Raw genomic sequence first — 24,358 nt, forward strand, 5'->3', positions numbered from 1 at the left:
CGGCATTTAGGCAGTTACTTGGATAGGAGGAGTGTAGGGGGATAAAAGCCTAGTGCGGGCAAATGGGATTAGCATTGATGGGGATCATAGAATGGCACAGTACTGTACTAGTGAATCTCTGGTGACTTTGAAATGAGATTGTTTTAGCACACTATAGGCCCTTTGCCCACGATGTTCTGCCAAACTTTTAACCTATTCCAAGATCAATCTTCTCTTTCCATCCCGTGTGGCCCTCCATTTTTCTTTCATCCATGAGGTGTATAAGATGATGAGAGGTATAGATAGTGTGGATAGCCAGAGGCTTTTTCCCAGGGCTGAAATGGCTAACACAAGAGGGCATAGTTTTAAGGTGCTTGGAAATAGGTACAGGGGGGATGTCAGAGGTAAGTTTTTCACACAGAGAGTGGTGGGTGCGTGGAATGCACTGCCAGCGACGGTGGTAGAGGCGGATACTATAGGGTATTTTAAGAGATACTTAGATAGGTACGTAGAAAAATAGAGGGCTATGCGGTAGGGAAATTTTAGGCAGTTTTTATAGTAGGTAACATTGTGGGCCGAAGGGCCTGTAATGTGCTGTAGATTTCTATGTTCTATGTACCTATCAAACAGACTCTTAAATATCCCTTATGTATCTTCCTTTACCACCAGACCTGGCAGCACTTTCCACACACCCACCACTGTCTGGGTATTAAAAACTACTTCTGATATCCCTCCCCTATACTTTCCTATCACCTTAAAACTATGCCCCCTCATATTCTGCCCTAGGAAAAAGTCTCTGGCTATCCACCCTGTTAATGCCTCTTATCATCATGTACACCTCTATCAAGTCACCCCTCATTCTCTTTCGCTCCAAAGAGAAATGCCCTACCTCGCTCAATCTGTCCTCATAAGACATGCTCTCTACTCCAGGCAGCATCCTGGTAAGTCTCCTACACAGCCTCTCTAAAACTTCCACATCCTTCCTGTAATGAGGTGAACAGAACAGAACACAATAAAGGTCAGCCTGCCAGGAGTGAGCAAGGTGAACCGAAAGATCTTGTTTCTTTACTGTACAGTTCTGTGAATCTTTGATTTAGTTCAGTGGACCAGGCCAAGCTGTTAGGTAATATTGTAAAACATTTGCCAATCAATATTTGCAAGTGCCCTCTGGGTTATTAAAGCTTTGATTATTGTGCTAAGCCATTAAGCCCATAAGAGACTAACTTACATTCCCAGTCAATAATGATGTAGCTGGCCCCAACTGAAATGCTGAAAATTGACCTTCTAAACCCTGGATTATAGCAGCAAATAATTAACCAGGGTTCACACTGCTAACTGAGAGACTTTAACTTGCTGCTGTAAAGTAGTCCTTCATTGACTTGGGTAGAACACTGTTTGTTGCTGTCCCCTTGCACATGAGCAGTGTTTGCTCGGATAAGGATCTTTACATATAAGATCATATCACTGATCTGTTGTCATGAAGTGCCTTGTGAGTTCCTGAGGTCCCAAGAGTGATGCTGTCTGGAGTTTAGCCATCTGGCATTTAGCTCCTGGAACGGTCACCCATGGTGCAAAGGTCAAAGGGGAGGATCCAGACAAAGAGCGATTCAACCAAGACCTCAACGGTGGAACTGGCAGTGAAAGTGGAGGAAGGCTGCAGCAGTAAGGACCCCTAGCTGTCTTGCATTCAAGGGCACTGGACCCTGTTCCCGATCTATTGAGGACCATGTGATGGCTACCCATGCATCATGTTAAACAAAGTCACATACAAGTGTTCTCCGTTAAGGGAATCTGCCCTGACATCCCAGATCAAGTCTTGTGGCGAAGGGGGCACGATTAAGAGGTCTGGAAGGCCCTCACCAGAATATGTGCATCCCACATCAGCCTCTGCAGCCACCCGAGGACCCACCAATAGACAACCCCTTAGGACAGGGGTTCCCAACATTTTTTATGCTATAGACCAAGAAGTAGAAGTAGAAATAGAATATCTTTATTGTCATTGTTGTGCAATGAAACACAATTTAGCAGCTCAACATTTTGCAGCATGACAAAAAATATATACATAAAATAAACTCTAAAACCTCAGGAGTGCAGTCCAAAATTAATAATATATGGATGGGGGGGTAGGACTATTGCCCACCTGCCATTCCTGGAAGTGTGATGCATTTAGCTGCCGCTGTCTTAGGAGGGGCACAGGAGAAGGGAAGGGGGTGTTATACATTTCACTGCTTGTGGGTAGAAGCTGTCTCTTTGTTTTCGTCCTTAATGCTCTGTACCTCTTCCCAGAAGGTAGAGGGGAAAACAGGTGATGTCCAGGATGAGTGGGATCCTTTGAAATACAAGTAGCCTTCTTTTGAAGTCTGCCAATATAAATGTCTCTGAGGGAGGGTAATGTGCCAATAACCTGCTCTGCTACCCTCGCCACCCGCTGCAAATCCTTCCTGTTCTGTTCTGTGCAGCTGGCAAACCACACTGCACAGCAATACGTCAGGAGGCTCACTACAGTTGTCCGATAGAAGTTGATCAGCAGGTGATGAGGGAGGAGAGCGTGCTTTAGCTTCCTTAGGAAGTAGAGCCTCTGTTGGGCCTTCCCCACCTGATAAGAGATATGGGCAGTCCAGGTGAGGTCAGCCGAGATGTGGACACTGAGGAACTTGAAACTCTCTATTCTCTCCACCTCTTTCCCGTATATGTGCAGAGCAGAGTGCTCGACGCGCTTTGATTTCCTGAAGTCTACTATCAGCTCCTTGGTTTTTGTGATGTTCAAGTCCAGGTTATTATGACAACACCATTCTGTCAAATGCTGTACCTCCTCCCTATAGGCTGTCTCATCACAATCTGATATGATACCTATTAGGGTGGTATCGTCAGCAAATTTGACAATGGTGTTGGTGGAGTGAATGGTAGAGCAGTGATGGGTGAAAAGAGAATAGAACAATGCCACTAAGCAAGGGGTGGACAGTGGACCCCACCCCTTCCTGCCTTGGAAAAACGTCATACTCGACTCGAATGATCTGCACTGCTATTACTGATCTATTGCATCTGAAGCTTATAAAAACTAGTGTTAATGTCTGTGTCTATGAGGTTGTTACCAATAAATTGAATAGAGTATTCTTGAACTAAAGAATGATTGGAATGTGAAAGTTGTCACTGCTTTGAGTTTCGGTTAAGCTGAATAGTCTGTTTCTTTGCTGTTTGCTTTTTGTGTAAGTATGTAGTTATCAAATACTATTGCCCAATTAAGGGTGCGTTATATGACAAACTTAATGCTGTATACTTAATATTGTATATGTCTGCTCCTGAGTGATCCACTCAAGCACTATTCTGTTTTCTCCAGTACCACAGACTTACAGAACCTGATGATGAATCACTTACAGAGGACACCAACAGGACGTCTCCACCGACCGACAGTGTTATAGGTATGCTATATCAAATCTCTTCTTTTCCCCCCAGAGTACTGTTAATTTAATCAGTATTCAGTTCATGTTCTGTCTGCTTGTTTTGTCTAGCAGATCCAACATTACACTTGGATATCCAAGAGCTTGCCACTCTTACTACAGGCGAAGTTGATTGTGAAAATTTTGAGCGTTTATTTGAAAAGCTTAAGCAAATGAAAGGTGGGTCTTGCTTTGGAAACAGTTTTCACAAAAATTATGGAAATTCATCTTTCTGTGACATGCCTCAACTCAGTTACTGTGTAAGCAGTCTGCTTATCTTAGGATATGACCTTTGAGCACTGTTCTTCAGGAACTTGGAATGTTGGTGTGTGTGAGACAAAATATTTAAATCAGTAGCATAGCGATTAGTATAACACTTTGTAGTGCCAGCGGTCAGAAGATCATGGTTCAACTCTGCCACTATCTGTAAGGAGTCTGTACATTCTCCCACAACCTCTCGGGTGCTCTGGTTTCCTCCCACTCTGCAAAGACATGCGGGTTAGTGAGTTGTGGACATGCTATCTTGGCACTGGAAGCCTGGCAGTACTTGCAGGCTTCCCCCAACACTTCCTCAGACCATGTGGCTGTTAATGCAATTGATGCTTATCATTCTGTTCAATGTACATCTGACAAATAAAGATAACCTTTCATCATCATCATGTGCCATGTTGTATGACATAGGCGATCAAGGTTTTTGATCATGATTGTTCATGGCAAATTTTTCTACAGAAGTGGTTTGTCATTGCCGCCTTCTGGGCAGTGTGTTTACAAGACAGGTGACCCCAGCCGTTGTCGATACTCTTCAGAGATTGTCTGCCTGGCGTCAGTGGTCACATAACCAGGACTTGTGATATGCGCCAGCTGCTCATACGATCTTTAATATTGAAGTTTAAATTTATATTTTACGTACTCTGTATTTTTGACATTAATGAGTCACAGAATAACATTGTTTTTACAATGGAACTGATTTCTTATTCGGCTGAAATTATAGTTTCTACTTAATTTGTGAAGATTTAATGATGGTTCTGTGTTTTTTTTGGGAAAGTGTTAGGAAGAGGAGTAGAAGAATTGTATCTGAAGTGTGCATTGCTGACATATGACTAATGGTCTGGGAATCCTTCCAGCTCATTGTGTAACATGACTAACTCTTCGTTTTAAATTGACAGACAAAGCAGCAGCATTACCTCATGAACAAAGAAAACTTCATGCAGAAAAAGTGAGTGCCTATTTGTCAACTTTTAGGAAAAACTCCAGATGTTTATACTTAGTGACAGTTCTGTCACATTACCTCACGGGTAAAGTAGGAAATAAAGTGCCTAAGGCTTTGCGATTAAAGTATGACTAAGTAAATATACACTATAAACAAGTTTTATTTTGGTGATGGGAAGTTGCCAAACTCACTTGTATATACTGTATTTTGCGATTTCTCTTGCAGTCTATCACTGCTCCTGTTTGCTACCCACATAACTTCCTTACTTTCTTTATAATTTATCAACGTTGGTTTGAGGCAAAGATTTCCAACCACTATCACACTTTTACTAACTTCCACCTGAACGCTGCTTGTGATTAATCCTGTCCATTTGCCCGCTTGGACCAGTGGATGGATTGTGGCACATTACATCATTGTGGCCTTGTGTCGTAAGACCATAAAACTTAAGAGCAGAATTAGGCCATTGGGGCCCATTGAGTCTGCTTCTTAAAGAGTCATTACTAATGTCTTCCCAATTTCTTCAACTACCTCTTTCAGAACTCTGGGGTGTAGTCTATCTGGTCCAGGTGAAAGGTCTACCTTTAGACCTTTCAGCTTCCCAAGCATTTCTCCTTAGTAATAGCAGCTACACCCACTTCTGCCCCCTGACACATTCAAATTTCTAGCATATTGCTGGTGTCTTCCACAGTAAAGATTGGTGCAAAATAGTTACTAAGTTAATTTGCCATTTCTTTGTTCCCCCATTGCTACCTCTCCAGCGTCATTTTCCAGCAGTCCGATATCCATTCTTCTCTCTCGTTTATTCTTTATATATCTGAAAACATTTTATGTATCTCTTTTATATTCTCGGGTAGCTTACCTTCATATTTTATCTTTTCTCTCTTTATGGCTTTTTAATGCCTTCCCAAACCTCCTAAAAGCTTCCCAAACCTCTAACTTCCCACCAATTTTTGCTAGATTTTATGTCCTTTCTTTTGCTTTTTTGCTGTCTTTGACTTCCCTTGTCAGCAGCAGCTGCGTCATCAACCCTGTAGAATACTTCTTAATCTTGGGATGTATCTAACCTGCGCCTTCAAACTGCTCACAGAAACTCCAGCCACTGCTGTTCTGCCATCATCCCTGCTGGTGTCCCCTTCCAATCAACTTTGGCTATCTCTTCTCTCATGCCTCCACATTAATACTGATACATCTGATTTTAGCTTCTCTCTCTCAAACAGCAGGGTGAATTCTATCCTATTATGATCACTGTCTCAAGGGTTCCTTTACCTTAAGCTTTCTAATCAAATATGGTTAATTACATAACACCCAATTCAGAATTGCCTTTCCCTTAGTGGGCTCACCCACAAGCAGCTCTAAGAAGGCATCTTGTAGGTATTCTACAAATTACCTCTGTTGGGATCCAGCACCAACCTTATTTTTCCAATCTACCTGCATATTGAAATCCCTGATGATCATTGCAACATTGCCCTTTTTACATGCCATTTCTATATCCTGTTGTAATTTGTAGCCTACATCCTGGCTACTGTTCAGAGGCCTGCCAGTAACTCCCATCAGGATCTTTTTTGCCCTTGCAATTTCTTAACTCCACCTACAAGGATTCTACATCTTCCGATCCTATGTTGCCTCTTTCTGAGGATTTGATTTCATATATCTAACAGAGCCACAACACCCTATCTGCCTATCTGCCTGTCCTTTGTGTATCCTTAGATGTTAAGCTCCCAACTATGCTCTTTTAGCCACAACAGCACACCTACCAATCTAACTGCACCACAAGATCATCTACCTTATTTTGTATGCATTCAAATATAGAACATTCAATCCTGTATTCATCATCCTTTTTGATTTTGCCCCATGTTACACTTCAGCTCATTCAACTGACTACAATTTTGCCCTATCATCTACCTGTCCTTCCTCACAGTCTCATTGCATCTACTTTTATACCAACTGAAGGAATAATGAAGTGTAGTAGATCATTCTAGTTATAGAAACATAGAAAACCGACAGCACAATTCAGGCCCGTCAGCCCACAATGCTGTGCCGAACATGTACTACTTTAGAAATTACCTAGGGTTACCCATAGCCCTCTATTTTTTTAAGCTCCATGTACCTATCCAGGATTCTCTTAAAAGACCCTGTTGTATCTGCCTCCACCACCATTGCCAGCAGCCTGTTCCACGCACTCACCACTCTCTGCGTTTTAAAAAAAAAATTTACTCAACATCTCCTCTGTACCTATTTCCAAGCACCTTAAAACTGTGCCCTCTCAATTAATAGTTGTATTAATTTATATAAGCTGAAGAGCAACATTCAACCAACACTATACTTGGTTAAGTGTTTACTGTGAATAATTTGAGAATGATGTAAGTTCAAGCTGTGTGTATGAAAATTTGGGAAGGCATAGCTGATCTATTAAAAAACATTAGGTAATCTTTTGGTATCTTTTTCTTAACGCAGTGCATTTGCGAAGGCAACAAACATGTTATTTCAGTATGTTTTGTGCCTTTATATCAGTCTTCCAGCATTTGAAGATATTTTTTATTTTGTCTCTGACGTAGATTAGTTAACATTTTTTAATCGCTTGTCTCCACCCTGCAATGATTTGGATGTCTATGTGCAAAAAGAAGTGTGAAATAAAGAATTATTGTTGAAAGTAGCAATGTTTATCAAGGAGACCCACCTCAACAAGCTGGCAATATTGATATTTACTAAAGATCACTTGCAGTAGAACAGATGAACTGTTTAACCAAACTTGCCAAAGATATAACTAACTGGTGCTAACAGTGCAATAGATTTATTTAACATGCATCGTGCAAATTTTTTTGTCTCATATACACGTAACTGCTCTTTTCTTACGCTGCCTCTTGGAAAACGTCCTCTTGAACTCGTCCTGGTGGTGGTGAAGAGCTGATGTTTGCAGATTACAGAAAGGATTTGTTTACTGTACTCACGTCTAGACCTATTTTATTTGGCAGGTTGCTAAAGCTTTTTGGATGGCCATTGGTGGAGACAGAGAAGAGATTGAGGAGCTGTCTGATGAAGAGAATAATTAAAAGCTGGACCATTTTGTGGCTTTCCAGGTGAAAGATGGTGGTGTGTTGGGCCAAGGTGCTGCTCGAGCCTCTTATTAGACATTTCACTCACAATGCTGTTAGGCCAAGACTTCTCATGTAACTTCAGTGCCAGCACTGTGACTCAGTGTTTTTAATTGTGTATAAGATATGGATCTTCATTTGTGTTCCCTCCCCCCCCATCTCAGTCATACTTATTCAAGGAAAGATATGACTGAAGTAGTCCTGTGGGAAGAAACACTGTTTACCCCCACCCACTCTTTTCTAAGGTACACATTCTTTTAATATTCTACATTAGCTTTATGAAATTGTACTCTGGGTAGATAGAATTGGAAGTGTTTCTTATGTCCAAAAAACTGCTCTGGTAAATCAACCTGGCTCTTCTAATTCAGTTTCCGCTGGGCAGATAACCACAGCACAGACCTTCCCTTAACTGCGTGGCATGCAGTCAGTTTTCATTTAAAGTTGATAAGATGGTGGTGGAATTGAGGATGATGCCTTGTTAAATGTGCGCTTGAGTTTGCTGCTACCATATTTATTTGGGAGTCTTACCTATAACCATGCTACTGGTGATATGAGAATACTTATTATTGATGCCAGCTGTTTAAACTGGAGATCTTCCATTCCCCTCAGAGCTAACAACTCTCACCATGATGGAAAAAAAATTCATCTCCCCAAATGACATAAGTTAATGTTCTATTAGAATTAAATAAGCATTTAAACAAAATGTCAATTGATCAATAATTCTAAACTTTGTCTGATATGGGAAATAAATAAACTCTGCATGTGATCCTCTTTGAGAATGTTTTTCTATATGCACTCTGGGTAAGGACAAAATTGAATCATCGTCCCTTCTTTGCAAATGCTCAAGTAGTGATCATCGAGGCTCATAATACAAATTGTTTCGGGTGCTTGTTGTTCCATTAGTAAATGGTCTACTTCACTGCCATTCACTTCACAATTCAATAACTTGTTTCTACTGAACCTTTCTTCAGCTCAACCCATTTAACCCCTAACAGCTGTACATGCTGTAATCCTTAATCTGTAATCTATGTAAATCCTCGAGCAAATACAATATCTTGGGCATTTGGGGATCCTTGAGTAAAGTTCCACCAATAGAAGAATTTGCCTCATAACTTGGCCTTGTGTGTATTTTACATGAATCATGCTTCAAGATGTAAATGCCTAAATGTATTTCTGGACAGAGAGTATGGAGAGATGCCTTGAGATGATAGATAGATTAATACCTACTGTTCGTTATGCCGCTGGCCTTCAGGGTAGCACTGAAGGTCCTCCATCTCTGGTGGTGTTCAAGGCTTCCTTCACCATGTTAGTGGCTTGGTTTTCACTGCTCAGTCATGCAGGTTCCAGCTGGAGACTCAGGAATACTGTCACACTCAGATGTAAGATTCTTCATTGCTGTTTCCATAACAAATTTGTTTACCAGTCAAGGTGGTTAGCCTTGAGCTGAACCCCTGAACTTTGAGGACCAATCTTGCTCTGGTCTTACCCAGGTCATTGAGGTATGCAAGCCTCCAATCCCTCTCTTGGAGGAGATGATCAACAATGCAAAAATATTATTGTTCCTGATTACTTTTCCTGTAGGGAAGAATTGGGGGAGAACTTTATTACAATTATTAACCTAAATTTGATACCACATTTTTGCAATTTCTGTAAAAATGGGCCTTTCTTTTGTTTACTGAAGGCAGTGGATTATAAACCTGCAACACATTTATTTTAACCAAGTATGGTCTCCAAAGTTCTGTCTCTGCATGATGGGTTGTTGAATAGAGACATAGAAAACCTACAGCACAATATGGGCACTTTGGCCCACAATGCTGTACCGAAAATGTATGTACTTTAGAAATTACCTGAGGTTATCCATAGCCCTCTATTTTTCTAAACTCCATGTACCTATCCAGGAGTCTCTTAAAAGACCCTATTGTATCTGCCTCCACCACCATTGCCGGCAGCCCATTCCACGCACTCACCACTCTCTACGTAAAAAAACTTATTCCTGACATCTATGTACCTTCTGCCACGCACCTTAAAACTGTGCCGTCTCCTGAGTGTGACAGTTCCTAATGCTCAATGGCATTCTTATTTTGTTTGGAGGAGAGTATATTGTAAAGAAGAATGCAGAAAATTGGATAACCTCCTGAATGCACTTTGTGAAGAAGGCAAATGCAATGTTAGCATTTGTTTCAAGAGGACTAGAATATAAAAGCAAGGATGTAATGCTGAGGCTTTCTAAGTCTCTGGTGAGGCCTCATTTGGAACATTGAGAGCAGTTTTGGGCCCCTTAAGAAAGTATGTGCTGAGAGGAGGTTCACATGATTGATAGGTGTATCGTATGACTGACTGATGGCTCTGGGCTTTTACTCACTGGAATTTAGAAGATTGAAGGGGGATCTCTTTGAAATCTACCAAATGTTGAAAGGCCTAGATAAAGTGATGTGGAAAGGATGTTTGTTATGGTGGGGAAGTCTCAGACCAGAGGGCCCAGTCTTAGACTGAGGGTCGTCCATATAGGACGGAGCTGAAGAGGAATATCTTTAGCCAGAGGGTAATGAATCTGTGGAATTCATTGCCACATATGGCTGTGGAGGCTAGGTCACTGGGTGTATATAAGGCAGAGGTTGGTTGGGTCTTGATTAGTCAGGGCATGAAAGATAACTGGGAGGAGACAGGAGAATAGGGTTGAGAGGGAAAAATGGATCAGCCATGATGAAATGACATTAGATGCAATGGGCCAAATGGCCTAATTCTGCTCCTATGTCTTGTGCTCATTTGGATGTGAGGAAAAGAGAGAGTGAATGAGTAACCACTTCTTAACACAATTAAGGCCGTGACTGCCTTGACGTGATAAATAATCAGAATCAGGTTTAATATCACTGGCAAATGTCGTGAAATTTGTTAACTTTATGGCAGTACAATGAAATACATGATAAATATAGAAAAAAACTGAGTTACATTATGTGTGTGTGTGATTAAATCGTTTAGTTAAAAGATGCAAAACAAAAAACAAATGGAAAAGGTAGTGAGGTAGTGTTGTTCATGCCCATTTAGAAATCGGATGGCAGAGGGGAAGCAGCTGTTCCTGAATCACTGAGTGTGTGCGTTCAGACTTCTGTACCTCCTTCCCGATGGGAACAATGAGAAGAGGGCATGTCCTGTGTAGTGGAGGTCCTTAATAATGGATGCTGGAGGATGTTGTAAATACTGTGGAGGCTAGTACCTATTCCTCAGTCACCGGGCTCAGTTTTCACTGTTTAAAATAGCATGTAATTTCTGTAAGGCATCGTGTAGGGAATACTGCTTAGAGAGTAACTCACCGATAAATTTCAGAGTCAGAACTGTGTAGGTATTCCCCCGCCTTTTGAAGGCAGTGATTATAGTAAGTCACAGAAACAATTACCATTGGTATGATAAAATGAACTTTAATAACATTTGAAACATTTACATAAGAACTTTTGGCCATTTCCAAACACTTCAAAGTAGGAAAAACAACACTAAAGTACAAGAAAGCACCTTTTCTTAATTAAAATGTTAGTTATACAGCATTGTCTGCTGGAACTAAATCGATTAATGCTCCTTAGAGAGAAACCAGATACCTCTACAGAACTTGGTAAAATGTTGATGCAGGTTACAGGGTAGTCAATCCAAATGGCATCTGTGTCCCAGTAAACAATACTGTAGACAGGTGTCCAACTAGAGCAGGGAGCTCCCAACCTTTTTATGCCATGGAGCCTTACCATTAATCGAGGGGGTCCATGGACCCCAGGTTGGAATCCCTGAACTAGAGTAATACACTAGTCCTGATGAAGGGTCTTGGGCTGAAATGTTGACTCTATTTCTTTCCCTAGATGCTGCCTGACCTGCTGCGTTCCTCCAGCATTTTGTGTGTGTTACTCTAGATTTCCAGTGTCTCTCGTGTTTATGGGTATTCAACTAGCTTTAGTTTTACAGGCCAATCATTAGTGAAAGAATCTTTTCAGATCTATTACATTTAATTAAATAAGGGGAAAAAAAACATAACCAGGGCACAGCTTTATTTTGACTATTCCACAGTTGTAGGCATCACAGATGCTGTTGTGGAGAGGTACTTAATGCAATAATGCACTGCACTGCATGCTTGGGAAGGCTGCCATCTTTCTGACAAGATCAAAAGTAGGCCTACTTAACTGTTTAAACACTAACTACAAAATCTTCAAAGCTTTGCTTTAATGTATTGGCACAGAATTACTCCCTTTTATTAATTCTTCTGAACTAGTAAAGCACATGGTTAAATTGTCTTCCATGGACCTTGGGTGAAATCATTTTTCTGATGTTATGACAAATGTTACGAGAAGGAGAATTCTCATCCCAATCTCATCACATTGCCTCTGGACTTTGAACAAGAACGGCAGCATACCTTAAATCTGCCCTAGGGCAAGACAACACTTCTAATGGTGTATGCCTTGGTGTACTGCCCTGCTAATTTAGTAACTCAGCCTGTTGCAAGGTGCATGATTAAGCAGCTGGAGTGGGGCTAGATAACCTGCAGTTCAAATTAGAAATCTGCAATGTACAAAAGTACTGCAGCATGCTAGTCTCTTGCTCAAGCTAAAGATTTATAGACTGTAAAATTTCAAAATGTAATATTTTAATTGTCTCAACTAATTCTATAATTTTTCTCCTCATTCTTGATTGGAGGACAAGTACAAAAGAGCTTCTGTACAAAAGTACAAATTTTTTCATGGTTTCTCAATTCTGTCTATGTAAGGCAGAACTACTTGCTGACCCTGAGTACAGGACAGGGACTGGGTGGGTGGTAACTGAATGTACGTAGTGGCCATAATTACTTTTTTTAAAATAGACTTTTGCATCAACCTGGGCATTTATCTCTGTCTTGTCAGTGTGACTCATAAGAAACCAATGGCAAAGGGGAACTTTAAGAACCAAACAATAGGGCTGACCTGCCTGAATGCACTGGAAATATCCATAATGGCAATCCCTGTGGCACAATATTCCATGCAAACTCATGCAGCCTGTTTGGTATCTTTCTGGAAAAACAGCAGGACAGCGCTAACTTCTATCTTTCCCTGCTCTCAGGCCAGGAAACAGAGCCACTGGTTCCCAGAGCAGCTAAGCAAAATGAGTTCATTAAAATGGGAGAAATCAGCTGTCACATGGAATGCAATTAAATTCAAGAAAAGCCTTTGGTTTTAAAGTGTTTGTGCGTGTATAAAAAAAATAACTACCTGTTTTAATTTTTGACACGCTGGCTGATTGCAAATGCCAGTCACTTATTTTTTTAATTTTGAAGAGATTTGACAGCTGAAGGCAAGGGCCTTAATGCAGTTGATGCTATTTGTACCTCCTTGCACTGCGAGAAGGCTGGGAATGCACCTCCCCGTGGAAGACTGCAGCCTGGAGTGTTATGGAAGAAACAGCCTGCTCTGAGGTGAATGACTGGAAGATCTGCCCTGAATCTATGGTGCTCTGTTGATTAAATCTGTATTGAAACCAATGCTGCAAAATTACCGCAAGAAAAACAGTAAGTTGAAGTCTTCTGAACTGCAATAATAACCTGCTAAGGAAATAGTTAAAGTGACACTGACTTTCCTCCCAGACATAGTACTGTAGTCCACAGCCACCAGGACAATCCTCACTGAGTTAACTATCCCACGGGCGGAAAGAGTGGAGGCTGTCCAAGAGCAGAAGAGTCTGAAGTACTCAGACCTGGCAGCTGAGTGTAAGGAAGCTGGCTAGAGGAACATCATTTACCCTGTGGGGGTAGGATGCCAGGACTTCGTCGGCACATTGATGACAAAGTTACTCCATGATATGGCAGTGACTGGAGCGAGGCTCAGGAGGGCCACCAGAGAGATGGCTGAAGAGGCAGAAAAGGGCTGTAGCTGAGGAGGACGGACAGAAATTGGGTGACCGACTAACTCCATTTTAAGATGCATGGGGTGGTAGCGAGATGACCCTGGCGCTGCTCTGCCACCAGGAGATGTATCAGGGCTAAGGGGCTGAAACATCAAAGAGCGACCCAAGGGTACTGTGGGAGGTGTAGCAGGCAGCAATGTCAAACAGGAAACAGCATCTTCCTGTAAATCTCACTGCCTTAAATGATGTGTGGATCTGTCAGGAAATGTTTACCTTTCACACCTCTGATCCCAAACATAAACCTATCTATTCAAATGACCTAGAAAGTCACATAGTTAAATATGAGCTTTGCTGGTGCTTTCCACATGCTACAAATGAACATTAATATAAATGATGCCAATTAATTGTACATCAGAATGGGGGTGAAAGTTAGGACATGATGATAGGAGTGGGATGCTCCCTAGACTAGATCTTTGTTCCTGGCTTCAGGTAAGCAAGATACCTTCCATTCCATGGAGCTCCTGTAGTATGAGCCTCCCCAAGGCAGGCATATAACAATTCTCCTTCAACAATCATGTCTTGTGTGTAACTCTGTATCTGGATTTTCAAACAATGTAGCACAGAAACAGGCCCTTCAGCCCAACTCACTCATGCCGTCTAAGATGCCCACACAAAATACTATTTGCCCATTACCTCTCCAACTGTGATGCAAGTATCCAGCTACAGTTATGATTATTGCACTGTATAGGGCATGTATTGCAAATCTGCATTATGGATTTGAGATTTTTAAAACAATCAAAAGCTAGAAATAAGATTGACAAAATTTACCATTTAGCTCAATAAGGAACAAGACATGACATCTTGGTTAATGTGCTTTCCAAAATATTGTTTTATATTCAAGGAAATCCTGAGCAGATCATTCTAATATTGTTCCTGTGTGTAACTTTAAAATAAAGCATTAATGGTGTAAAGGAGTGCAGTTTTTAAAAGTATACACTAAGGTCAGTTATTACAATCTTCTATCTGAAATCTAATTTAGTCATGCTTGAAATATTCCCCCATAAGTGTTACCAGCTGCCAGAGGAAACCACACGGAAATATCTGTGACAGGGATTGAGTAAGTTTGTGCTGAGGTGTGGAATTGAGGCCAGCTGTTTGTCCCTATGGAGATGGCAAGAAAAATGGTCGGGACAGCTTCCCAAAGGCACCCCCATGCATCACTACGGCTGCTTTAAGTACAGCAAATAGCGGCAGCCCTCTGCTCAGCCTCATCGCTTGCCTGAATAAGGGAGAACTGTGCACTTCTTGTCTATCAGATGATCAGGGACTGGTCTTCCTCAAAAGTTTGCTTTACTACTGCAAGTCTGACACATTGCTGCTGTTTTGCTCAATGGCACTCTTTTGAGATGAATCCTCAAATGAAAGGCAAGTTTAGCCTCCATACTTCTGTCTCTCAGATATGTGTCTGGCCATTTGCTAAAATGCACTTGGGAGAAATTCCTCAAGAATCTAATGTGGCAACGACCAGTCAGTTTGCTCTTGGTTGGTTGTGATCTCAACAGTTAGTCATCTCACCCAAAAGACAGCATCCTAGGGGCATTTGCCTATAGCAACAATGTAAGTATTAGCTCTGCTGGTAATTAAAAATGTTACACAGAAAATTTCCGTCAAAGTCTTCCAGGTAGGTAACCTGATGATATTTTGTAACTCTGTGACTTGAAATTAGCATACATTAACCTGCGATTTGTTGTCCGTTGTTACTTTCCAGTCCAAAAAAACCACTGAATTTTAAGATTCCCTAGAGTTAAAACTCCTCCCTAGAGGAGACAGCACTTTACACATTTCCACTGTGGTGTAATAACCAATGGAATGACATAGAGATCTGTCAATCAAAAATAACTAGCACCAAAAATTTTGGAAATTAGATGAATGCAAAAATGCCCCAACCTAGTAGGGCACCCTCCCTTTAAAACAGAGGTAAGTAAGTCCATATGCAAATGTACACTGAGCACGTCACAAAAGGCAAAGATGAGCACTGTGCAGATGAACAAAATAAAAAGGGGCTTATAGGGAGAGTTGGAAAAGAATTAAATGAATTAGTTTAAGTAAAATAGGTTGGAGAGTGGAAAATGACAAGAATATCGTGTGAGACAAACTGTTAGAACCATCACTAACTTCATCCTTGGGGCTAAAGTTAGGCAAATATCATTAGCATTTCTCGTGTGAATTGAAACTTACTGATCCCTACCCAACACACAAAAACATGGCTTGTGATAATAAAATCTTTCCCATATGTTCAAGCATTTCACACACACAAAGTGACACTTAGGTGAGATACTGCACCCTGAGTGTGTATGGGGTTGGGGGGGGGGTCATTAACTGATAAGAATCATATTGCCAAACAGTTCCAACCTCTGGTCACTTTCCCCTTGACATTATCGTATCCTAGTGTACAGTTTGACATTTCTATAAATGTAATGCAAATTTTTAAAAACTGTATCTATAGAAATTGGTTAACTAAGTGCCTAAACATTTTACGTACATTGGCTGCATTGAAATTAATATTCAACATCAATTGTAACCTATACTTTCCCAAGATCTCACAGCTGCCACCCCTTCTTTCTTCCATTAGGTTTCTGAGACCCAAGGTTGAGTTCTCTCAATTTGATTTTTGACTCTGTAAATTGTACCAGTGAAATCCTCCAAGCCTATCCATTATTCTAAGTTTAATTAATCATTATACTGTTATTTGTTTGTGCATCAATAATTCCAGTTAGGTGAAAAGATCCAGAACATAAAAAGGAAAAAAAAATACTGGAAATGTTCATCTGGGGTCAGTCACATGTCTAAATTGAGCCAATAGAATTCACTTTTTCTCATTCCATTATAAATTCCTTTACCGATACAAGTATTAAATGTGCTGACTAGTTCAAACCTTTCAATAAGTGCTTACCTTGTACTTAGTGATTTACAGAGCTCTGCAGAGTCCAGGCTTAAAGCAGTTTTAATTAACTATTTCATTTCTTGTTCAATTATTATTACCTTATAATGAAATTCTGGTTGCAACAGTTAACAGCAGAGGCAATTATGAAATGGAGAGTGGCTGTTATAGCTGTCTGCTTTGAATTGAGATACAGCTAGCATGCCCTTTACAAACAAGGAAATCGTTCTAAGAAAGGAAAAGACAAACTGCCCAAGTCTGGTTCTGATGCAGAATATTTGTCCCGAATGGTAACCCGTCTTTAGTTTCAGACGTAAACAACAGGAATTCTGCAGATGCTGGAAATTCAAGCAACATACATCAAAGTTGCTGGTGAACGCAGCAGGCCAGGCAGCATCTATAGGAAGAGGTGCAGTCGACGTTTCAGGCCGAGACCCTTCGTCAGGACTTAACGAAGGGTCTCGGCCTGAAACGTTGACTGCACCTCTTCCTATAGATGCTGCCTGGCCTGCTGCGTTCACCAGCAACTTTGATGTATGTTGCTTTAGTTTCAGACGTTGACTGAAATTTGCCTGTTGCCCATCAACACTCCAGATACATTCAGATAAGATGTAAAACTTTTCAGTCATGAGATGAGAATGTTGGAAAAATCCCAATGCACTCAGTTCTGGTAAGCAGGGTGATCTCCTGAACCGATCTTTCAGTTCAATTGCGGCAAGTTTTACCTCCGTGAGTGTCAAATGAAGGCCATGGAGAAACTTGGCAGAAATGGACAGTCGATGTTTGGGGTCAACCCCCTTCTTTGGGGCTGTAAGAAGAGAGAGAGCCAGTATAAAAATGTGGGAGTGGGGAAGAGGAACAAGAGTTGGCAGGTGAAATCGGGATCCAGATGATAGTATCCAACAACATTTCCACCTGCCAGCTCTAGCTCTGCCCCCATCTTCCCACTTACTTATACTGGCTATCACCCCTTTCCAGTCTTGGTGAAGAGTCTTGACCTGAAATATTGAATTTCCCTCCATATATACTGCTTGACCTGCTGAGTTCTTCCATGGCCTTTGCTTTTTACCCCAGATTTACAGCATCTGCAGTCTTTTGGTTTTCCATTTTACTTCTGTGAGATTGATCTGTTATTAATGAAAACACCACACCACTGAAAACTTTTTGTCTGTTTGGGGTAAACCAACAGCAATTATTACTATGAATTGTTACAGTTCCCTCAAACAAACATTGCTTCTGTTGGAAATTTGATTTGGACCCCTTCACAAAAACACAAACAAAAAAAACTATTAATGTAAAGGTAGCAAGTAAAGAAACTATGGTGAATAAATGCTCCCTTATACAATGGCTATTACGAGGGTACAGTTCCACAGATACCAGCTGCTTTCAGTACCTTGCCCAAGATGTGGGAATTGGAGAGTACAGTAAGGGCATCACAAGCCCAGGGGCAAGGGAGGGCAATTTGCAAAAATTGGCTTAACTAAACTCTTATTAACCACATTCACACTTCTACAACTGATTCATATAGCGGCTTTACCTAGAAAAAATACTATACAATGGCGTTTCTTAGCGTTCTCGATGTAGGTTAGATTGTTCAAAAAGAACAGCTCCTAGCTACAATAACCAAGTGCTCGTAAATCTGTTTCAACTCTTCACTACGAAAGAGGAGGGTTTTTAAAGCGGGAGGTTAGCGTGCAAGTTGACCCTCCATTATACTAGTAGAAACAAAATAGGTGGGAGGAAAGAAACATTATTGGCCAAAGGAATCACAACTCCCTGCACACCAAGATATTGTCCTAGAAAGGCCCCTCATCCTCCACCTCATGACGTGTTATGTGGACATGGCAGAAGGACCACTGAGAGTTCCAAACCATCACATACTGCAAAAGAACGATGGTGAATGGTAAAAGGGCTTTCCAGCTTCCCACTTAAGTAAAACAAATTGGTTTGAGTTACCATGGCAATAGCCACCCTTGGCTCAATCATAAAAAATTTCATGACGCTGCTGGAAGGAAGCAACCAGATCCACTTGTCTGTACAACTTGAATGAACAGTAGTTGCATGGAAGTAGGACATAGAACAGTCAAATAATATAAAATGGCCCAACTTGTACTTGGAAGAAAAAAATTTTCAGCTGGTTGCAGGAGATAATGAGTTCCTTTCATTCCATTAGAAAATGAGATTGAAAATTGATGATGATCTTTTTGTAAATATTTCCCAACAGCAATGCCACAGAAAGTGCTAACAGTTATGGTGGAGAGGTGGCAAAGATGGTACTTGATATTGCTAATGAAGAAACCACCAGTGGTGGGTACCATCCAACTTCTGTTGTTTTATTTTTCTATAAATTATCTGCTACAGCCAGGCCCATAAAATCTGGCAGCTGTCTTCCCTGAGATGAAGCCAATCTTCTTATGACATGCTCGAGCAGCGAATGGTCGGTGATCCCATTTGGGTGAGGACTTTGTCCAGCCACTGTAGAGGTCCATTCAGATGAAGCTCAATCCAGCAGGGAGTACTGGTCACCGTCTGGCGCCTACAGAGGTAAAGACAGATCACGAAAATGAATACAAGACCTGATCCCATTTCTGCCCCTCCAACCAGAAACTATACATTCAGCTGTCACCATTAATTGTAATTTATATCTACTGGTGATACTCAGGAAAATATGCATTTATAGAGCACCTCATTCAATGACTAGTCCCCTTTCTTAAATATATAACAGTAAAACTTGTTTTGAAATGGAGCCTAGCTCCCAGACCAGACCCATGTCTGGATCAGATAACAAAGAAATTGTAGCTCCTTGGATTTGACTCAGTTTCTATTTGGCTTTGGCGAAGTTCTTTATTCCTTGGAACGCAAAAGAATGAGGGGTGACCTTACAGAATTTCCAAGATACAAGAGGCACCAACAAGGTGAATGGTAATAGTCTTTTCCCTGGAACAGATAAATCCGAAGCTAGACAGCATAGGTTTAGGGTGAGAGGAGTAAGGGAGCTGAGGGGTAACTTTTTCCACGTAGATGATGGTGAATATGAACAAGCTGCCAGAGGAAGTGGTTGAGGCAGACACTATAGTAATCATTTAAGGAACATTTGGTTAAGTACACAGAGGGGCAGGGCTTATAGGGTATATGTGGGAAATTGGGACTAGCTAGGTGGACTCTAGCCAGTATGGACTGGTTAACCTGAATTATGCTGTATTGTTCTATGACTCCCTGGCAGAATTGGTCACATTTCCATTATATTTCAGATCAGATCCTTCATTTTGAACACGCATAATAATAACCAAGGATTAAATTTAGGATGCTTTGTCTGAATAGCAAGGGCAGTGTAGATAGATATTAGGGCTCCTACAGTCAGATTTCACAAACTGGAGCTGTATTCCCTGACATTTGAAAGAATAGGAGTTAATTTAAGTTTTTTCAAAGGGGCAGTATCTTAAGGATGATGAAGGAAATCAGTTAGAAAACTTAGTTTTAATTTTTAGTCAATTTTTCTTGGTCCTAAGTCTTTCTGGATGCAAGTTTGGAAGCAGTGTGACATGGACAGATGGTGGAAATTAATGCTGGGACAAATGTTAATTTTAAACTTGGTTAAGTTTTAATTTTATCTATCTATCTATCTATTTATTTATTTACTGAGATACAGCACAGAATCGGCCCTTCCAGCCCTTCGAGCCGTGCCACCCAGCAATCCCCTGATTTAATACAAGATTAATCATGGGACAATTTACAATAATCAATTAACCTACTGACCGGTAGGTCTTTGAACTGTGGGAGGAAACCTGACAATCCAGAGGAAACCTACATGGTTTCAGGGAGAACATACAAACTCCTTGTACAAACCAGGGTGGGAGTTGAGCTCTGGTCCCCTGTACTGCAAAGAGTGCTAACCACTGTGCTGCCCCACGGTACAGTCTTTATATAAGCAAAGACATTTTTGGTAATCACGGATTACAGAAGACAAGGCAAACATCATTAAATGGCCAGGCAGCCATGATCCTGTTCAATGGCAGGCTAAGTTCCTATAAAACCACGGCAATTGCAAACTGAGAAGCAGCAATTTAAGTGAAAATTACGTCAAGACAAAAAGAAACTTAAACAACATCAGAATCTTGGATTCAGGCCTGGGTGTATGCGATTCCAGGCATGCCAACATGGCTGATGCCTGCGTCTCTTCACGTCAGAGATATTTAGAACTGCACAATAAATGCCACATCCCATAATGAGTAAAAATTTTTTAGCTCAGCTTCTTCAACACAAAATGAGACTTTACAACAGAATAATGTTATGCAGTTGTCTGAACAAGGGGATCTCAGCAAGTTAATGCTTAGAGCTTTTCCTATATAGCCTCAGCCAAAAAAAAATCTAATCATGAGAAATCTTTCAAAGGAAGTGGCTGAGAGAGTGAGGAGTTTTGGAGGGAGGCAAATAGAGGTGCCTCAGGCAGCGGCTAGTGAAGCACATCTTCTAAGTGTTATATTTTAAACAGTAATCTCCCTGACGGGACAGATTTGTTTCTTTAAGAGAGAGCAAAGAACTCAAACAACACAAATGAAACTCAGAGTGAAATGTAAACACTCAAGTAAGACAGCACCAGTGGAAAGATAAATAGAAAATGTTACAGGGTACGGACGCTTCGTAGCTCTGTTCTGAGTTTTTCCACAATAGCAATAAAACATACAGCCTGACAAAGTAATATCTGCATTTCTGTAACTCCTTTTACCTCTCCTTCAGGCTGTTTCACAGCTTGGCAGCCAATGATGTATAACATACGGAACCAGAGGCTTGAAATTTGCTGTTTTGCAGCAGCAGTACAGTGCAATATATAAAATATATGATGAATTACATGAATATAAAAAATTAAATAAGTTGTGCAAAAAGAAAGCAAAAGTAGTGAAACAGTGCTGATGGATTCAGTGTACATTTAGAAATCTGATGGCGGATGGAAGGTTGTTCTTGAAACATTGAACATATGTCTTTAGGCTCCTCAACGCTTTAGGAACAGCTTGGGTGCCATTAGCACTGTCAGATGGAGTCATGTCTCAGGGATGTCCATGCAGCTCCCTTTCAGCCCTGTGCCTTGATTTTGGTGAGTTGGATTGGGACTTGAACTCTCATCCCACTACTGCAGGAATGAGAGTGCTACCTGAAGTCAAGAGCTCTGCTGGAAAGGACGGCAGAACAGAACTGGGTCAGCTATCTTTCCAGCAAGTGCCCAAGGTTGTCACAGGACTAACCACCTGCTGTGGAGTAGTTATCTACTTCTTGATAATTAATGATCCCTTCCTCTTCCCGACTCAATCTCAATCCCCTCCCACCTTCTCAGCTTTAACTTAAATTGTTCACAAGTGGCTTGAGGGCAGCATTGATATTTTTTCCCCCGTCTGTATGTGTGTTTCTGCGCGCGTTTAGCATCTGGATGTGATTATCTAGCTGGACCGGAGCCAACACTTTGGAGTTTTGGCTGATACTTGCATGTGAGGAGAACCAGCAGAGTCTTTAAACATCTGGTAGATCTGGAGGGTGGTGGGGCTTCTAATCAAGGCTGCTGCTGCCCCTCCTGCCTGCTAAACACAAATGTGCAGAAGAAAATATATATCTTGAATTACCAAGCTAATTTGGAGGCATTGCCATTCAGAAATACACAGTGCAATTTAGCAGAAGCATTCCCTTTTTATCTCCAAAGACTAGAATTAATCTTGAAGAATGGCAAGAAACGTCACATCTTACAAGGTAACTAAACAGGCAGGCAGGCCACCATCTCACTCACACACTGGGACGTATCCACATACTCACAGCTTTCCATCCATCTGTTCCATTAGGTCAATGTTTGGGGACATTTTTTTCCCTCACATCTGTTTATAAAGCACCTTTTGTGCACCAAGATGTCCCTTTGATTTGGCAGAGGTTTACAAGAAGATAAGAGGCATTTATCAGGTGGACATTTAGATACTTTTTCCTAGGATGGAAATGGCTAATACAAGGGGCATAACTTCAAAGCATTTGGGGGAAATGTCAGGGAGGATGTCAGAGGTAAGTTTTTTTTCTCTCTTCAGAGAATGCTGACTGTGTGGAACGAGTTGCCAGGGGTAGTGATAAGTGTCAGATACATTAGGGGCATTTAAGAAACCCTTAGGCACATGGATGAAGGAAAAATAGAGAGCTACGTGGGAAGGATCACTGGTTCCTACTCTCTTCTGAATTACTGTCCTCTTAGTTTTTAGACTACATCCTCAGTGTCTCCTCTCCCTTTCCGACTATTTCATAAAAGCCATAAAGAATCTTGATTTATGATGCTCAGTGAAATAGGAACTGCAAATTCAAAGCAGTGACAAATAAGTGCAAAAATTAATCAAATCTCTTTAAAGCTACAAATAAAATTATTTCTTTAATTAGTGAAACAATTTTCATCAATTTTAGAGCGTACATTAGTAGTCCAACAATTCACTGCTTCTTGCGTTTTCACTTTTCAATGAGATGAATGAGCTTGGTGCAGTGATACCTGCTTCTCAACGCCTGTCAGATGGAGTCTCAGATCCCCACCTTCAGTAATTTGCAATCTGTCTTGCTGCTTTGAAAGAAGTTGGGTGACTGCACTGGATCCATGTTCCAAGAAATATGATGTTGGAAGGGCAACAAAGAGCATCTTGACCTTTTTCCCCACAGTGCAAGATAGCGTTCAGAGATTTATTTTTGCAACACCTCTTCATATGATTCTCGAACCTCAGCTTCAGTTCAAAGTCATTTAGTAGCAGGATCAGTTTTCCCTCCTTCCTTCCTGGCGATTCCTCATTATAAGTATTCAGGAATGGATTCATTACCCAATCTGGAACTTGGATTGAGGGAAGATCGGGAAATCTCTGACATGCCTTTATGCAGCTCACCCAGGTGGATACAGTATACATGAAGATCATTATCTGGTATTCTTTCTTACTCTTTCAACTCAGAGAGGCAACGGTCCTGACAGCCAAAATGCACTTAAAAAGGGTTAACTTGAACAGAAATGTGGAGATGACTGATTTGACTTTAATAAAATTCACATCATTTCCTTAATATGCTTGAGTTGAATACTAAATGAAGCATTTGAGCCTTCAAGGAATTTTACCACTGTTTCAAAAAGCACATAAAAAATGTCTCAGGCAGTTCCCTTTTGAGAGCCATCAGACTTCTGTGTGCAACAGCAAATGTTCAAGCTGTTCATCACTCTCAACAAAAAGCTCTTCAAATATTTGACAATGGAGAGCAAGAGATTTGATTTTATTTACTGCTGTGATAAGACCATAAGACACAGGATCAAATCAGCCCATCGAGTCCGCTCTGTCATTTCATCATGGCTGATCCTGGATCCCATTCAACCCCATACACCTGCCCTCTCACCATATCCCTAGATACCCCAACCAATTAGGAATCTATTAATGTCTACTCTGAATAGACCCATGGGCTTGGCCTCCATCACAGTCTGTGGCTGAGCATTCCACAGATTCACTACTCTTTGGCTAAAAAAAATCCTCCTTCCTTCTGTTCTAAAAGGTTGACCTTCAATTTTGAAGCTGTGCCCTCTACTTCTGGATACTCCCACCAAAGGAAACATCTTCTCCACCTCCAGTCCTTTCAACATTTGGTAGGTTCCAATGAGATCCCCACTTATTCTTCTAAATTTCAGTGAACACAGGCCCAAAGCTCCTCATATGTTAACCCCTTCATTCCTGGAATCATCCTCCTGAACCTCCTCTGAACTCTCTCCAATGACAATACATCCTTTCTGAGAAATGGGGATCAAAACTATTGATAATACTCAAAGTGCAGCCTGACTAGCATCTTATAAGTCTTCAGCATTATCTCCTTG

The 24,358-nt window shown here is 41.0% G+C and overlaps 2 protein-coding genes across 5 annotated transcripts in view; one reads left to right on the top strand and one right to left on the bottom strand.

The window, feature by feature from the left end:
• Positions 1 to 16,940, top strand: part of aagab (alpha and gamma adaptin binding protein) — a 63,566-nt gene extending 46,626 nt beyond the window's left edge. For 2 of the 3 annotated variants that reach the window (XM_063066166.1, XM_063066164.1), the window contains 4 exons: positions 3,317 to 3,398; positions 3,489 to 3,596; positions 4,583 to 4,632; positions 7,599 to 16,940. In XM_063066166.1, coding sequence (XP_062922236.1) covers positions 3,317 to 3,398; positions 3,489 to 3,596; positions 4,583 to 4,632; positions 7,599 to 7,676 — 318 coding nt within the window. In that variant the 3' untranslated portion in view covers positions 7,677 to 16,940. The remainder of the gene's footprint in view (positions 1 to 3,316; positions 3,399 to 3,488; positions 3,597 to 4,582; positions 4,633 to 7,598) is intronic. The other variant, XM_063066165.1, reaches the window with a different exon arrangement.
• Positions 16,941 to 17,009: 69 nt separating this feature from the next.
• Positions 17,010 to 24,358, bottom strand: part of smad3b (SMAD family member 3b) — a 145,873-nt gene continuing 138,524 nt past the window's right edge. For both annotated transcript variants that reach the window (XM_063066168.1, XM_063066167.1), the window contains one exon: positions 17,010 to 19,045. In XM_063066168.1, coding sequence (XP_062922238.1) covers positions 18,922 to 19,045 — 124 coding nt within the window. In that variant the 3' untranslated portion in view covers positions 17,010 to 18,921. The remainder of the gene's footprint in view (positions 19,046 to 24,358) is intronic.

This window comes from Mobula hypostoma, chromosome 13 (genome assembly GCF_963921235.1).
Source record: "Mobula hypostoma chromosome 13, sMobHyp1.1, whole genome shotgun sequence".
In the NCBI taxonomy this organism is placed as follows: domain Eukaryota; kingdom Metazoa; phylum Chordata; class Chondrichthyes; order Myliobatiformes; family Myliobatidae; genus Mobula; species Mobula hypostoma.